The sequence below is a fragment of the Sorghum bicolor genome, chromosome 10 (genome assembly GCF_000003195.3).
Source record: "Sorghum bicolor cultivar BTx623 chromosome 10, Sorghum_bicolor_NCBIv3, whole genome shotgun sequence".
In the NCBI taxonomy this organism is placed as follows: domain Eukaryota; kingdom Viridiplantae; phylum Streptophyta; class Magnoliopsida; order Poales; family Poaceae; genus Sorghum; species Sorghum bicolor.
Window position 1 is genome coordinate 52,299,930 of NC_012879.2, and position 15,998 is coordinate 52,315,927.

The following is a 15,998-nucleotide window of genomic DNA, read 5'->3' on the forward strand; positions in this document are numbered from 1 at the left end:
CGCAGACGAGAAGCACCACGGGGATACAGTGCACGGCGCGTCCCAGCGCCCGCGTCCGCGCCGCCTCCCGCCGCCCCGCCGCCGACAGCGGGTCGTACGTCGGCAGCGCCGCCTCGCTCCCGCTGACGACGACGCCGCTGTCCGACACGCGCGCCCCGCTCGACGATCGCCTCATCCCCGCGCCCGGCGAGACGGACGGTGGCCTCGGCGAGGAGAGACGCGGCCGGCGGCGACCACCGAGGCTGTGCTGGACGGGTCGGGCGCCGAGGCGGGGGGGGAGGGGGGGGGGGGTGGACTCGATCCGAGGCAAAGCGCACGAGGAACGTGCGGCGGTGGGTGGACGACGCCGCCGCCGCTTGCCGCCGACGGTGCGCTGGGCAAAGGGGTGGGTGGGGTGAGGGTGTCGTGGTTGGGGAAGGGGGGGACGCGCGCGCTTGGACGACGCGACGCGGTGCTTTTGGTGCCGCGTCAGCGTTTGGCAGGCGCGCAGCTTCGCGCTGGCTCGAGCTCGACTACGCTCGGGGTGGCCCCCATCCTGGAAGCGGTCTTCTACTCCCTTCCGCGTCGCGGCCACGGACCGTGCTTCTCTTTGAAAAAAAAAATTTTACACGTTCATGAACAACATTAACGTGTATATTTTTTCTATTAAAACTTTTTTTCGAACAAAACTTCTCCTCAAACTTTAAAATCAGATGTCTTATAGTTTAACTAAAGTCATTTAAATTACCTTACTATCCGTTTAAAAATGGTTTTCAATCTTCGCTTTTTAGTTAAAAAAATGAGGTAAAATACTTGATAAGATTTTGAAACCCATAAAAATGTTTTCTAAGAGAACCAACAAATTCCTAGATATTAGGACATGATGAACCCAGATATTTAGCGCTATTGAAAACATCTCTAAAAGCTTAAAAATGGATTTAACTCTAGAAAATAGAAAAAGTCTAAAAAAACAAAAAAAACGATGTCTAAATGCATTTTAAAAAACTTTCTGAAACAAAAATATGAGATTCAACCAACGGAATGCAAGATGCACTCATGCTAGTTGCATCTTCTATTTTTATCATGGAAAGTTTCCAAAACAAATTTAGATATCGATTAGAATGTTTCGAGAATTTTTCTTATTTTTATGGATATTCTTCCTATTTTTCTAGACCTAAATATAATTTTTGGAAACTTTTAGACATACTTTCAAGAGTTCAAAATGTTTTTATTTGGGTTTGTCCTGTTCTAATTATTGCTAAGATTTTCTCATATTTTTTTATAAGATTATAGAGACATTTTTCATGGTTTAAAAACCTTATCAGATACTAGATTTTTTTTAACTTACAAAATGATGAAAATTAGACCACAACAATCGTTAAGAGGGATTTTTTTTCATGTTTTAAAAGGATGGGACAAAAGTGCTTTGGATTGTTTGCGAAATCATTTGGTTGAAGTCTAACTAGAGGTACTCTTCACAGAGATTAGCTACATTTTTTTTCTCGATCACACAAAAAATTTACATGTGTGATTGACATTTTTTTTCTCGATCACACAAAAAATTCACAGAGATTTGCGAAATCCTGTTCTACTTTCTATATCTATCCGTTACTGTGTGATTGTGATCTTGTTTTTAGGCGAGATAGATCCCGTATTCATCCTATTCTACCAACATCCTTAGTTGCAGTTAAAAAAACATCCTTAGTTGCACAGCGGATCAGCTCGAACCATACATGGACATCTGGGCATGTTGTCTACTCTACTTGCGTGGACTCCAAGGATGCACTGAACCCCATCGTGCACTCCAAATGCACTGAACTAGACAAACTGAACTCGCTAAAATATGCACGAGGATGCCTGGTTAATCGGGTGCACAGCACAGTCCAGATTCGAGGCCTCCACATGCTCCACATGATTTCCTTGCGTGTTAAATCGAGTGTTGCTCCACATGATTTCCTTGCGTGCTGAATCGAGTGTAAAAATATATACGGGGTACATTTCAAACGTCTGTCACGGTTACGAATGCAGAAGCGGGGTGGGTATTTACATTCCAGAGCATTTGGAGTGCGGGATGGAGATCATTTCTGTGATAAAGGCCAAAGTCCACCAAACGCTATATCTAAACATGGGTATAATATCTCTAGGATTCCGATTCTCTACCATCATTCTGAACATGTGGATCAGTACGGTTATCTTCCGATACCTCCCAGCAGATACTTTGACAGCTCTTCCCTCAACAACTGGTACACGGTGGAATGAATTGTTTAGGGACAGAAGAGAGTCTACAAGCAACCTTGTACTGATGACGGTGACCGTACAACTCCTAAATGGGCAAAGATCCTGGAGATTGGCTGCCCATAATCATCATCATATTCATATGATCTTGATCTCTCAGTAGATAGTGGCAGATGAGCTACGATCTATTGCTGTAGATACTGAAACTCTAGGCTTTGATGAGGTAATCAGCAGCGCCACATGAGATACTTCAGCTACGGCTCCTGCACCTGCACAATTCCAAGTAGTGGATATCAGCAGATATCATGGCATCAAATAGTTGAACAGATGGTAGACTTGGACGCTAAGTAGTAAATGTGAATCAATTCGCAAGAACTTGCTGATGGAAAGATGCCACATGCTCTGAAATAAGTTGTATATCTTGTATTGCTCACAAAATTAGATTTTCATTTCCAAAGAAAAATATAAGGTTCAGTTCTTCGTGTTGAAGTACAAAACATGACTCTTTTCAACAGTTACAGAATGTGACTCCTCTGACACAGTTTAATGAAGCATATCTCATTTAAGCCATATCAGGGCTCACTTTATGAACATCATTAATCAGAAAGTGTAATACTACCTCCGGTCATAATTAGATGACTTTTTGGACAGCAAATCATGAATAATTACTTTTTGCTGACCAAAAAGTCATCTAATTTTTTTAAAAGCAATAAAAGTCATCTAATTATGACCAGAGGGAATAATTAGTTTAGGCGATTCTCATCTCTGGATGAGCTTCTATACCATCTCTGTGATAACAGGAGCTTTTGATACTTCGTGTATCTGCAAAATGAAACTTCAATACCTATTCAGAAGTGATTCGAAAGAGCATCTGCTCTGACCTAACAGACAAACGATCAACAGCGGGTGATCTATTTCTTCTTACAAAGAAGTAACACTGAGTAAAACCAAGACCCTTTCTTATACGCTTTGGAGCTCCAGCAGAAGAACCGCTCCCTTGATGGACTTCTACCATGATCAGATGAGGGTGATCTTCCCTGTGGCTGCAAGTTGGACTAGCACCCCTGTTGCTGATCCTATCAGGTCGACGAAGCGATGTGGGGCTACGGACAGAACTTCTTCCAGAAGACCTCCCATGGTTTCGGCTTCACCTCCTCTTAGAACACCTTGCAGGGCTCCTGCTAACAGTTCTAGTTGGGCTAATGCTTCTTCTTCTGCTCACAGGTGGGCTTCTGCTCATTGTTCTCTGCACAGGAGATACTTCTGGGCTTGCATTTTGGCTCCTATATGGCAAGTGACTTTGTGATGTCCGTCTGAAACTTCATGTTTCAGCATCAGAGAGACTAGTATATTTCGTTCTGCTTCTAGAAAGTGGTGTATCCAGACTTCTGCTATCTGTTCTATATGAGTTTTTTTTTTCCGAAAGATCTTCTAGATGAGTTTTTGCTAGGGCTTTGTCCATGAGGGCCTACGCTCATGCTTTGACTGGTTGGACTAGTGCTCCTACTGCTTTCTACAGGATGGATAACCCTAGATAACATAAAACATGTCAATCAGCTGGTCAGGTTAAAGTCAAACCCAAATGGAGCAGAACATATTGTGAGACATCATGTGAAAAAGAAACCACTAAACTACTAAAAAGTAGAGAGTAAACACCATCATAGAAAAAGAAATATGAAACTAACTAAGAGGAACGGAGGAGACAATGGGAGTAAAATGTTTATTTCAAAATACAAGTAAAATGGCATAATACCTGTGCCATGAGTCCCTTTATAATGCTGTGAAATCTTGTTCCCCTGTAATACAGTGGTGATATAGTTGTCTTTCCAATTCCCTTCTCTCCTAATGTACAACACAACAATCTGTACAAGGATAGTGCAAGAATTACATATAAAAGAAAGAAAGAATATGGGGATTTAAAAGCAAAAAATATTGAATGAATTGGCATTAAGAGTAGACAGTTTGTATAAAGGTTTCAAATGCTGCATCTAGGTGAGGTTACAAACAGCTATGCAGGCAGACTAGTTGGAGCATCTTATCTCAGAGCTATGTGCAAGATTTTTCATCACGGACATTTGTAAACGGTAAACATATAGTGCTTGCCAAAAGGGGCAGACAACTGAACAGGTAAGGATTAAGGAAGGTCACCTGTGCATAATGCTCGGAAGTTCTAAGCTGTCTTCGGAACAACATCTGCAAACAGCTGCAAGGGAGCAATGGCATTTCTAATTGTTAGCCAGGGTAAAAACCTGATAACAGTGATAACTAAAAAGCGTTGAGGCTTCATAACAGAAGAGACTTATGAAAACTAAGGCTAGAGTGGACTCAGTGGATAGTACATATCATCCAGTGATAACTTAAGTGAATAAGGTCAACAACATCTGAGGCCTCTATGGACAAGAATTGGTACTTAAACACTTAGGCGCTAGAACGAACATCAGTTAAATCCTGAACATTTCCAGAGGGAAACCACAAGACACCCACTTAGAGGGAAGCCATAACTCAAAAACCATATTTTCCCTGCATGATCATCACCAATCGACACATCTAGGAAAACACAGGGATTTTTCTTCCTTTCCATCTTCTATAGGACTCCCTAACAGATAACAAAACGGAAGTTTTCGAGAAGCTCCACTCTAATTCCAAGAAAGAATAGAGGTACCATGACATTCATCAAACTCATTGAGGTGGAGCTGAAAGAATTTAATTGAAAGAAGAAAGGCTCTAAGAGCAACTTAACCAACTAGCAGTAAATACACAGCCTTCTTTCATCTTCCACATACAAAAGTTTCTAAAACAGTAAACCACATACACATTCGAAAACAACGTTTCAGCAGTACTACTTGCACAAATAATCGTGCCTGGGCTGGAAACCAACCTACAAATTCGATATTGCTAGAAAATATTTGAATAACCTAGAACGAACTAGGTAGCATTGTAAATAAATATGAATAAATAGGCACTCAAATTTGAGTCAGAGAGGACTGTACCCACCAATTGAGTTAGGTTCAAGTCTAAATTCGCTATTACTCATAATATGCTACAATGAACCACTGAATAATTCATTCCATGGCCTAATCACTCGATTCCCCAACTTATATGTATACAAGCAGGCAAGCTACTCTGAAAAGTACATGGCAGTTAAACTTAAATCCTATGAACCCCTAGCACGCTCTCAACCCGAACCCTCATCCCCCGTGGCCTTCAACACATCGAATCTAAACCCCCCAGAATCAAATGCGCAAACGATCCCGCATGAATCGCACGAGCACCCGCCGCGTGATCACACGGAGCACATCGAGGTACACGGGACCGGGAGGGGCGTAAAAGCGGAAGAGGGGCACGAACCGTCAACAGGACCGAGGATACGAAGCTGATTCAGCACCGTACTAGCAGCATCCATGCTGCCGCCGCCGCACACAGCAACCTCCCGGGCTGGTGAGGGAGCGAGGAGCGAGGTGAGAGGAGCCGGAGAGGTGTTGTGCTGACGCCACGAAGACGAGACGGGGGACAGGGATCACAGATTCACAGGAGCAGTAAGATTGGGGACGGCAAAGGCCGGCGTAAGCGTAAATGTACACGGGCCTCTCTGACTGATTTCACAGGCCTTGACACATACAAAATTTTACGGCACATATGTGAAACATTAAATATAGATAAAATAAATATAAATATAGATAAAATAAATAACTAATTATACAGTTTATTTATAATTTACGAGCTAAATTTTTTAAGCCTAGTTAGTTTATGATTGAACAACATTTGTCAAATACAAACGAAAGTGCTACCGTGTTGATTTTGCAAAAAGAAAATGAAACTAAATATGGCCCAAATGACCCAAAGGCCGGCGTAAATGTACACGGGCCTTCGAGGGTAGAAGACACCACGGCCCATCGGCAAGGTGATCCATATGAGGGGTACGCGCACTCTGCAGCGACACGGCCCATTGGGATTTCGCAAAAGCAACAGAAGTACAGAACCCACGTCGAGGGTGGTTGAAGAGGACTGCGAAATATCCGAAGAGCTCGCGCAGAAATGGCGACGGTGCTGCCGCTCGCCGCCGCCTCGGCCTCGGCCTCGACCTCGGCCGCGCCGAGGACTTGCATCTCCGGCGGCCTAGTCCCCGCGCCGTTCCTCGGAGCTCGCGTGCGTCTCCGCATCCACAGCCCGCCGCGGGGCGTTGCCTGCGCCCTCCGACGGAGACCCTCCAAGTACAAGGTAACCAGCCTCGCGCCCTCGCGTCGGTGCTGCTTAATTTCCTCGTCTCACATCCCCGCTGTCCTGTCCTGATTGGTGCTTCTCGGTTCGGTTTAGTTGTTGTTCGGATGAACCATGAATGCCCTTCGAGGCTAGGATTGTGGGAAGTACTAGTAGGTTGGGGTAGCGGGTAAGGTGTAATGATGCAGTTGGCCCTTGACCGTACACTTAGTTGAGAGGCTGTTCGTGCAAAACCAAGAGCTGTGCTGTCAGTCATTGCAAAATTACCTTGGAGGATTTACCCCTTCTGACCTTATCTTCTACCTTAACATACTATCTACAGCTAGGTTTTAACCTTTTGTTTTCTTTATGTTCCTTTATTTATGTATTGCTGTGAATTGTAAGTGGAAGGCTAAAATTTTCTCCTTGTTGCAGACTAAAATCCAGAGTGAAGAGAATGTGGTGGCTGCAGAAGATGTCATGGATGATGATGATGACGAGGATGGTGCACTGGAAGCACTTTTCAAGCAGCTGGAAGAAGATCTTGAGAATGATGATTTATCTGTGGATGACGATGATGATGGTATATCAGAAGAAGATATGGCAAGGTTTGAAAAGGAGTTGGCAGAAGCAATTAAAGGTGTCAGTGGTGTTGATGAATCAGCAGGGGATTCTTTGATGAGCTCTGGGGACTATGGTATTGATGAGCAAATAGACAGAAGCGAACGGCCAGAGCTGAAAACCTGGCAACTCCGGAGATTGGCTCGTGCACTGAAAATTGGTCGGCGTAAAACTAGTGTAAGCAGCTGTATATGCACTTGAGTTTCCTCTTTTTGGCTTTCCATGTTGGTAATCAGCATGATATACATCATGTTTGGGCACTGTTTTGGAATAGGCAAAGCTTTAAAATAAACTATTGAATGCTGTGCATTTTCTCATCCATGTGCTCTTTTATATTGCAGATAAAGAATCTTGCAGGGGAGCTAGGTTTAGATAGGGGTTTGGTCATTGAAATGCTCCGCAATCCACCACCGAAGCTTCTACTCATGTCTGATTCTTTGCCTGATGAAGCCCCTTCTAAATCTGAAGTGAAGGAAATAGAACCCCCTAGTTCGACCACTGATGACGAGGTTGATACCACTGAAATCAAACCAGAGTTGGAGCTTCCAGTGCATGTCATGAGTGCAGAATGGTCTGCAAGAAAAAGATTGAAAAAGGTGCAACTTGAGACCTTAGAAAGAGTCTACCTGCGAAGCAAACGGCCCACGGTAACTAACATTTCCATCAAGATCGTCCAGACTGCTCAATAGCTTATCATTCACTTACTTTATTGCATTTCATGCAGAATGCAATGATCAGCAGCATCGTTCAAGTGACAAACCTTCCACGAAAGACCATTGTTAAGTGGTTTGAGGATAGAAGGGAACAAGATGGGGTCCCTGACCATCGTGTTGCATTCAAGAGATCCCTATCTGAGATTGGTTCTATTTCATAACTTCTTCAGATAAGACTTTGTTATAGTGTTCACTTGGAACCCTTACAAACATGTAAATTTGAGCTTTTAAAGTACGACAAGTTTTGCAAGCTCAACATGGAGTATCTTTTAGATTGTAGCAATACTATCAGATCAGCCTACCCCAACTTGCTTGGGAGTTGGGACTAAAAGGCTTTGTTGTTGTAATACTATCAGATCAGCCAATGTGACAGGTACAACTCCTAACTGTCACTTGCATTTCAATTGGCTCCACTCAGGACCACTATTTTGACAATTGGCTAAGGTAAATATTAATTTGAGATCTTTTGACCAGATCTTGAATTGTTGAATGATAAATGTCCATCGATTCTTGCACACTCTTGGCTTGGATCAACTCTCTGCTGGGGAGCTAGGCATTTTGCATGATCTTTGTCATAGCCTGGTTTCTGTAGGACATGTGCCTGGTATTTTTGTTTATTATTTTTATGCAAGGGATGCAAGATATCCGAATTATTAATCTTTAGGTGAACCAAAAGTGAAGCTGTGTGACAATCAATATCAGTTAGGAAGAGGCAGTGACAGCGTAACTGATAAGAAGCATGGAGTAGTGTTATGGCCTAACCAACCAATTATGTGGTCCAACTAGCTAATTATATAGTGACTGTGCTGGCAGGTCGGCAACTTTTGTTTGTATATGGTCAACTAAGCCTGTTTTCAGAGCTGTGATTCGATGCTCATATAATTGCTTGAATCTTGGGTTTTGGGTGGGTCAGTTATAGTCTGTACTTCTGCCTCTTCGATGCACCTGCCACTTTGATAGAAATATCTTGGTGTTTTCAGTAAAAGAGTTTTGGGTCGATGAGTCTGCACTAAGGACTGGTCATGGCATTAACAGGGTCAGATGGTAGGCAATAATTTTCATTGATCAGGTGGTAGGTGCATCCAGAGAGATCTCTTGACACTTATTTAGGACCATATCTGTTCTGTCTCTATGGTGGATCTTTTGTTATCGTTATGAAGTTTTTACTATTTAGCAGTATACATGATGTAGAGGTGTTGGTAGCATATGGGAACATGTACTGCTTTGTAGTGAGGTATGAAGCAACAGAAATGCTTGTGAGGCTCTTGTGATTAGGGTATACCAGAAGTGAGACTAGCAGAGACATAAGGGGATGGAGATGCAAGAAAAGAACAATAAAATTGGTACTTTATATGTGAAATCTGAAATCTTTATGTATTACCGTAGTCTTTGTTTTGTTTTCCTCTGACCTGTATTAAGTTGTTTGGCTGTCAACTGATAGTCTGGTGCCAAGAGCTGAGTACAATTGCCATTTGCCTTTGTTTCTTCCCTTGGGCCCTCTGGAGTCTGGACTTTTTCTTCACTTGTACTAGTCCATCATTAACCTAATTTGGGTAGAGATGGTCAATATCAGAGGTTTGTAACCAATCTTGGTTAGATACGTGTAACGTTTTCATGCCGACGCATATCATACACCTTTAATCTTAATGAGACTCATGTTCTATCAATTATCATATCATTGTCATACTTTACAGTAGAATGTAAAACTGTTCAAAATGCATGCATATTTATTTTCTGGTAGCTCTCAGGCAATTGTCTACCACCTGTAGTGCGTTTGGTGATGTGCATCTCACCGCCTCTATGGGCTTGTCTTCTCTTCCTCCACATGCTCACGGTGTGAAGTAAAACCTGTGGCATGTGCTGTGAAAATAGAAAAAGCATGTGCCTCATATTCTAATCTGATGAGTTCTTGTATACTGTTCTACTTGCAGATTAAATATAACCTCTGCAGAACCCAGTTAGTTACTGGAAAACAGGCCCAGGCACCTTTCCATGGCACCGGTTGTTGACTGCTCTGCTGTCTGCACACTAATGGTAGTCTCTGTCCGTTTTACATATATAACACAGAGGGGGCCTGCAGAAGCGGGCAAGGAGGCAATACTCAGCAGAAGCACACCGTCCAGTTCGTCCTCACCCTTTGTTCTCCACACTTGCAGATAAGCTGCCTGGTCCTTTTCGAAGAAAAAAAGAGGGGAGGTGGATAGGCACCCATGGCTGGGTTGCAAAGATCGGCGACCACCTTCAGAAGGTCCGGCTCCTCGGGCCTGGTCTGGGATGAGCGTTTCCTGACTGAGGCCGACGCCGAGGCGAAGGCCAGCGATGGTGCCGCAGAGGATCCCCAGCCGGAGCTCCGGCACTCCAGGAGCGTCGGGAGCATCGGCATGCTGCGCCGTGGCGGTGGCGACAGCGACAACAAGAAGGCGCGGGCGAAGGAGAAGAAGCAGAAGCAGGGGCACAAGGAGGAGGCGCGCAGCAACCAACAGCAGGTGTTCCGGACCAAGGACGTGGCCCCGGACGTCGACCCGCCCTCGCCGAGGGTGTCCGGCTGCATCCTCTGCGCCATCTTCGGCGGCAGCTCTGGCAGCACCGGCAAGGCACGCCGCCGGTCCAAGTCCAAGCCCAGGAAGAAGTGACGGCATGGCAACACGTACGTACGTCGTTGCTGCATCTGTTTTTCCCACTGTAAAAAGTTTGTTGGGGCCATGGTTATGAGTGAGTGCACATGTTTATACTGATAGGGTCATATCATATGAGCTTTGCTACTCGATATACACCATTTAGTCAGGTTAGTAGTTTCCTCTTTTTTGGGTCGGTTGGTTTCTTGATCCAGATCCATGCTTTGAGGTTTGAGCGACGGTTTAGATCTTGCTGGTATATGCATGCAGCAGCTATTGAGATCTGGGGGCTATTCTTCTTTTGTTCTTAGCTTGGTGCAACTTTCCCTCCTGTTCTGGTGCTATTGCTGTGGTCATTCTGGAAACCTTTGAGTGAGTTGAGCTACTCCAATCTTTGATGGCTCGCATGTGGGTATGTGATCGGTGATCCTGTGAGGTGTTGCTGTGTGCCTTTGCCGGTGCATAAAAAATTGGTGTGATTTGGGACGGGGCATATGGGCGCCCCGCGTGCCCATGTGAAGCTTTGGGTCGTCGGCGCCGTGGACCGCGAGGCGGTTTTGTTGGGAACTGGGGACGGGGTGGACCGATGGTTGGTCTGGTCCGTTTGTTGGGGTGTGCCCATCATGGGCGCAGATGCCATGGTCGGCCTGGGCGGCTGAGCTTCACTCCAGGATGATCTGAAAGCGTCGAAGCACACCACGTTCACAGGAATTCGACAGGATTTCCACATGAATTTGGCTTGAATTAGTGCAGTTCGAATCCGGTGTTTGAAAAAATTCGAATCAGGACCGAAACGACATGTGTTCATTTCTGCGATGAACACGCGCTCTTGGTGGAGGAAGAGGATGCATGGCAGGCAGACTGGGGCATTCGATGGCGAGGAGTCGGGCCAGCACATCGTGGCGCATGAATGCATGATGGAGACGACGCAGGTGGAGAGGCACGCGCACACCGGCAGGCCGGCTGTTGGTGGTGGCATCCGCCATCTGCAGCAGTGTTGACACTGCAGATGAGTGACGATAATTCATCAGTGTTTTATCTGTGTTATTAACAAGTTGGTGAGCGACATGATTGCGCGGCGGAGGTCGAGAGGGACGGCCATCCGTCCGCGCCATCCACGTCGTCACGTCGAAGAGACGACGCCGACGTGAATGTGAACCAGTGAATGTACAGTATATCCCAATTCAGTCCTTGGTTCACACGGCCGGGCCGACGCTCGTCACGTCTCATGCCGTTCGACCGGTCGACGATATGTTGTCAGCGGCGGCGTCACGTCTCTGCGTATATGGACTGGTGGTGGTGGCGGTGGCCGTCTCTTTCTCCGGCACCTTCTGCCGCGCTGGCCAACAGCTAGCACAACCTTGATTGTAATTACGTCTCTGTTGGACCACAGACCGACTCCTCGATTGATCGGGTAACATCTGAACTGTTTCTTATAACGTTCAGTTCAATGGCGTCCTACGTGAAGAACTGGTAGTCTGTACTGTACTGGTCTGTTGGTCTCGGCATGTGTGGTTGACGGCCACGCTAGCTTTTTTACCTTTCGACAAATGGTTCGCTACTAGTCCGAAATCGTGGCTACACTCCATTGCTTCAAGCGTCATATCCTCCGACCGAATGTATCTGTTTTTCACACACAGATTCCGTGTTCCGTCTCTCCTTTTTGTGTACACATGATGGTATGTATGACTGAATTATGATGATGATACGGAGATTTGTGATCTGGACTGTTCACCTAATTTTGGTTCCGCTGGCTGGGCGCTAGGCACCAAACCGGCCAACCTGACGCTGTTCCCTGGGTTCTCCCATGTCGTGTGGTGTGGTGCTTTTGAGCTGTCTCGGAACTCGGGTCTCGGAACAGGGAAAAAAAAGAAAACAACAACAACCTGCTCCGGTAGGTCATCAGAAGACAGGGGGAGTAGTAGCAGGAGATGCAAGGGAAAAAACCTTAAGTACGGTGGCCGGTGGGTGCACGTCTCTGACGCACGGAGGGGGGGTTTGTTATGCGTTAATTGTGTGATGGCGAATTGTGGGTCGCAGAGCTTGGGACGATTGCTGCTTTGTCAGTCATGGTCATGGCCCACGGGTCAATGGGCATGGGCCGTTAGTCCTTGCGGACTAGGTGGCGGTGCGTACATGGGCCACGGCCTGCATGTAGCCAACCCGGGTGTTGCCGGACCAGTCCATCTTGACACGATCTGGTGCCGTGGCTCGTCATGGAGCGGAAAGAAATTTTCTATTTTTTTATTAAAAAAACAATCCATTCATCTTTTATAAAATTTATTATTATATGTACCTGAAATCACAGAAATATACTATTCAAATTAATTTAATTGGAAAATTTTAAATGTCATAGTTTTAAATGGCGAGATTTGAAAATCATCATCTCATTTGGCGAGATCTTTCTTTTGTGTGCTATATATATTTGAAGAAATACACAACTTTTCTCAAATGAGCTTGGAGACATAATTCATATGAAATCATAAATCTCAATGTGATTAGCTCATTGCTTTTTTTCATTTAAGGTCATTTTCATACCGAAACGGTTGATATAGTTTTTTTATTAAGCCAAGCCTTCCTAATTTAGGGATGAGTATTGTTATTTCATAGTCTGTATGAGCAACACGATATGATAGGTTTCTTTGCATTGATTTTTTTGTTACCAGTGTTCATGAGGGTTCTTTACCAACTTCAACCACTCATGGATGGTTACAGATGGAGAACATTTTTAGATGGTTACAGATGGACAACATTTGTACTACGAGTATTTTACAACATAACTAGTCATGTATATAGGCACATGATCTTTACACACCTGCACACCCCCGTGTGTATCTACCAGTGTCCAACAAGCTGAACAAGCATAGATCTACCACAGTTGTGGACTGTTGGCCACATCCTGCTGAAAAATGGGCACCATGAACCATCAGGCATAACCCACCAAACATGTGCCACTACCACGACCATAGGGAGGATAAAAAAAAGAGAAAGAGAGGCTAGTAGAGTGATGGAGGAGGAAGATAGCACTATTGTCACCATCCTTATGGCCACTAGACCTTCACCAACTCGCATGGGTGACAGGGAGGTGAGGGTGGAGGAGGGCGGCTTTAGAGAGAAACACTAGTCTTTTCAAGATGAAGACCTAAAGTCTAGTTGAACTCATCTAGGCCCTATTTTGGATTTGGTGTTTTGGTGATTGATGAACGCTAGTGTTTATGACTAACATTTGTTTGCAGGGGATATTTCACATTGAGTTAGTCACATTGTGGCTGCATGCTTGTTCTTAGCCTTGAAGAAGTTAGTTTTCATGTGGACGCAATGATATTTGTGAGATTAAGGACACTATATAGTTCTAGTGGCAAACTAGGTGTTAGAAGGCACTTGATGTGGTGTTTAGGTCTTTGTTTTTATCTTTGGTCATACTATTGAGGGGGTGGGGTTTCAAATACTAGCAGCTGGATGGAATTTAATTTGGGGGCATTTGAATGCACACATGTGGTACATTCTCTTAAAATGACGTACAACTCAAGAGTATCCTCATTTGATAAGTTTTATGCCAAAGGTTATCAAAGAAGATGAATTGGATGATATTGGTCATAAAACATGCAAGGAATATGCAACATAACATGCAACAAATGATTTGAACCTGCCTGATGGATCATTTGATGGCATTGTGTGGAGTTTAGCTTTGACTTGGCCATAGTACTAAGTGGTCAACCTATGATCGTTGCGACTGGGTGGGACTAGATGAATCATCTAGCAAGGTTGTGACTTCACTATGTGTCAAGTGGCCAAGGTACTAGAGTTTGCCAGATGATCCAATGTGTCTGTGTGGCACTTGATAGACCATCCGGTGATGGTGGTCTTGACTGTGTGTTGATTGTACAAGTTACTTGATGGTGCGTTTATGGCTCACATTGGATCATTTAGTGAGGCATATCTAACATATTCCTTTCTAACCATTGGGAAACTGGCATGGATAAGATCACCGTATGAATTGGTGCACTTGCTTGGCTTTCAATGGACCATCTAGAAATTTCTACTTCCATACACTTTTTCAATGACTAGTAGTCTATTTACATCATATATATGTGTTCTCTAGATCTTAGTGAGCTCTCTTGAACCCTGGGTGAGCTACACATGATATTGTGAAGGGTTTGAGGTCATTTCAAGTCAAGATAGTGGGTAGGGAGTGTGTGCTTAATGTGCATCCAATGTTTTTGGCTTGGTTTCATCATGTGAAGGTTGAGGGCATGTTACTCTTGCCTTTTGCCAATGCTTGGATAGAACGGTGGAGGACTAGGTGACCTTCCCCATAGAGCTTCTTTTGTTAGAAGGATCCTAGAGGTGTTCTTGATTTGAAGCATGTCAATCTAGACTAGACAAAGGGGTATTCACTAATGAAGACCTGAATATTGGTGAGTTAAGGGAGCGTAACTGGCTCTTTGTGACTTTTTCAGTACTTGAATGTGGATTACTCGAGCCAAGGGAAAAAAATAATTGTCTCTTGTCCATCTTTCCATTCTTGCATTTTCATTCTTGTTAAGCTTAGTGCTTTGCATATGATTGGGTGTATGTTTCAATGTTTGACAACTAGGATTCTCCATGCTAGAGTCTGATTGGTCGTCGCACCCCAACAATGCTAACTATATTTGTGACCAGGATGTCCACATAATACATGTAGCGATAAATTTAGAAAATAGCAGAAAATAGTGGGTATCACATAATGTTAAAGCTGATTACATTAAGACTCAAGTATTTACCATAACACAACAAATGATATTGGTTGTCAGGCATGGAGACCTCTCATGAAACCCCAAAAACCACAACCTAAGATTCATACCACAGTCGCCGCCATGTCTATCGCCCTGGCTGATGGTGCCCTTGCCGCCAGTTATATTGCCCACTACCCACCCCGCGTCACAGAAACTCCACCCTCCCCAAATCTCAGTCTGGAACTTGCACCCCAAAACATAATGCATGCACAAAATGGTAATTTTATTTAGTTTGTTTCTTTATTCACTCTATAAGCGTTAAAATAAACATCTCAAGAACAACAATGGAACAATATCAAAGAATATTGGAAGACAATACTCCCTCCGTTCTAGCTATTAATTTTGTCCACAACACACCTTGTATAGAGACCAAGGAAGTACTTGTTTTAATAATCAATATGAAACAAAAATCTATGTCTTTTTTAAATTAATACTCAAGTATACAGTAGCTTTTGTTCTAACGAATCAGAGCATCTCCAAGGGTTTTGTATTTGAAGTTTGCATTTGAGTAATTTGCCAAAAAGCTTCAAAAGTGGTATCCAACGGTTTTGCATTTGGAGTTTGCAATTTGGGCAACTTGGCAAATGAGGGAGCAAACTTGGCAAAAATGCCAAGTTGTGGGTGGCTTTGCAAACCCAATCGCGTGAGCAAAGTCACGCGCGAGGAAAGCGCGTGCGCCTGGAGACCTTCTATTTTTATCATTTGCCGAGTTCAAATGCCAATTCCCTTGGAGATGACCTATTTTTATCTTTGCATTTTGTTATAGGAGTTTGCAAATAACAACAAATGCCAAGTCAATTTGCCAAAACCTTTGGAGATGCTCTCATTCGCTAAAGTACCCTCATGTCTTCCATGAGAAAAAC

General features: G+C 44.2%; 3 protein-coding genes across 4 annotated transcripts; 2 read left to right on the forward strand and 1 right to left on the reverse strand.

Moving 5' to 3' along the window:
- On the reverse strand, nucleotides 1,919-5,789 carry LOC110430790 (peptidyl-prolyl cis-trans isomerase G-like). 2 transcript variants are annotated; one of them, XM_021448749.1, is made up of 4 exons: nucleotides 5,563-5,789; nucleotides 4,363-4,417; nucleotides 3,968-4,076; nucleotides 1,919-2,483 (listed from the first exon to the last, which is right to left on the reverse strand). In XM_021448749.1, the coding sequence occupies exons 1-4, from the start codon at nucleotides 5,615-5,617 to the stop codon at nucleotides 2,469-2,471; spliced, it is 234 nt and encodes a 77-aa protein (XP_021304424.1). In that variant the 5' UTR covers nucleotides 5,618-5,789; the 3' UTR covers nucleotides 1,919-2,468. The 2 variants fall into 2 exon arrangements, with proteins under 2 accessions (XP_021304424.1, XP_021304423.1); XM_021448748.1 differs by lacking the exon at nucleotides 1,919-2,483 and adding an exon at nucleotides 3,616-3,744.
- LOC8082250 (protein OVEREXPRESSOR OF CATIONIC PEROXIDASE 3) lies at nucleotides 6,170-8,235 on the forward strand. The gene is made up of 4 exons (XM_002437195.2): nucleotides 6,170-6,432; nucleotides 6,847-7,209; nucleotides 7,374-7,679; nucleotides 7,757-8,235. Exons 1-4 carry the CDS (start codon nucleotides 6,250-6,252, stop codon nucleotides 7,904-7,906), a joined length of 1,002 nt encoding a protein of 333 aa, XP_002437240.1. The 5' UTR covers nucleotides 6,170-6,249; the 3' UTR covers nucleotides 7,907-8,235.
- Nucleotides 8,376-10,745, forward strand: LOC8082251 (uncharacterized protein At1g15400). Its single transcript, XM_002437196.2, has 2 exons — nucleotides 8,376-9,779; nucleotides 9,902-10,745. The coding sequence occupies exon 2, from the start codon at nucleotides 9,956-9,958 to the stop codon at nucleotides 10,376-10,378; it is 423 nt and encodes a 140-aa protein (XP_002437241.1). The 5' UTR covers nucleotides 8,376-9,779; nucleotides 9,902-9,955; the 3' UTR covers nucleotides 10,379-10,745.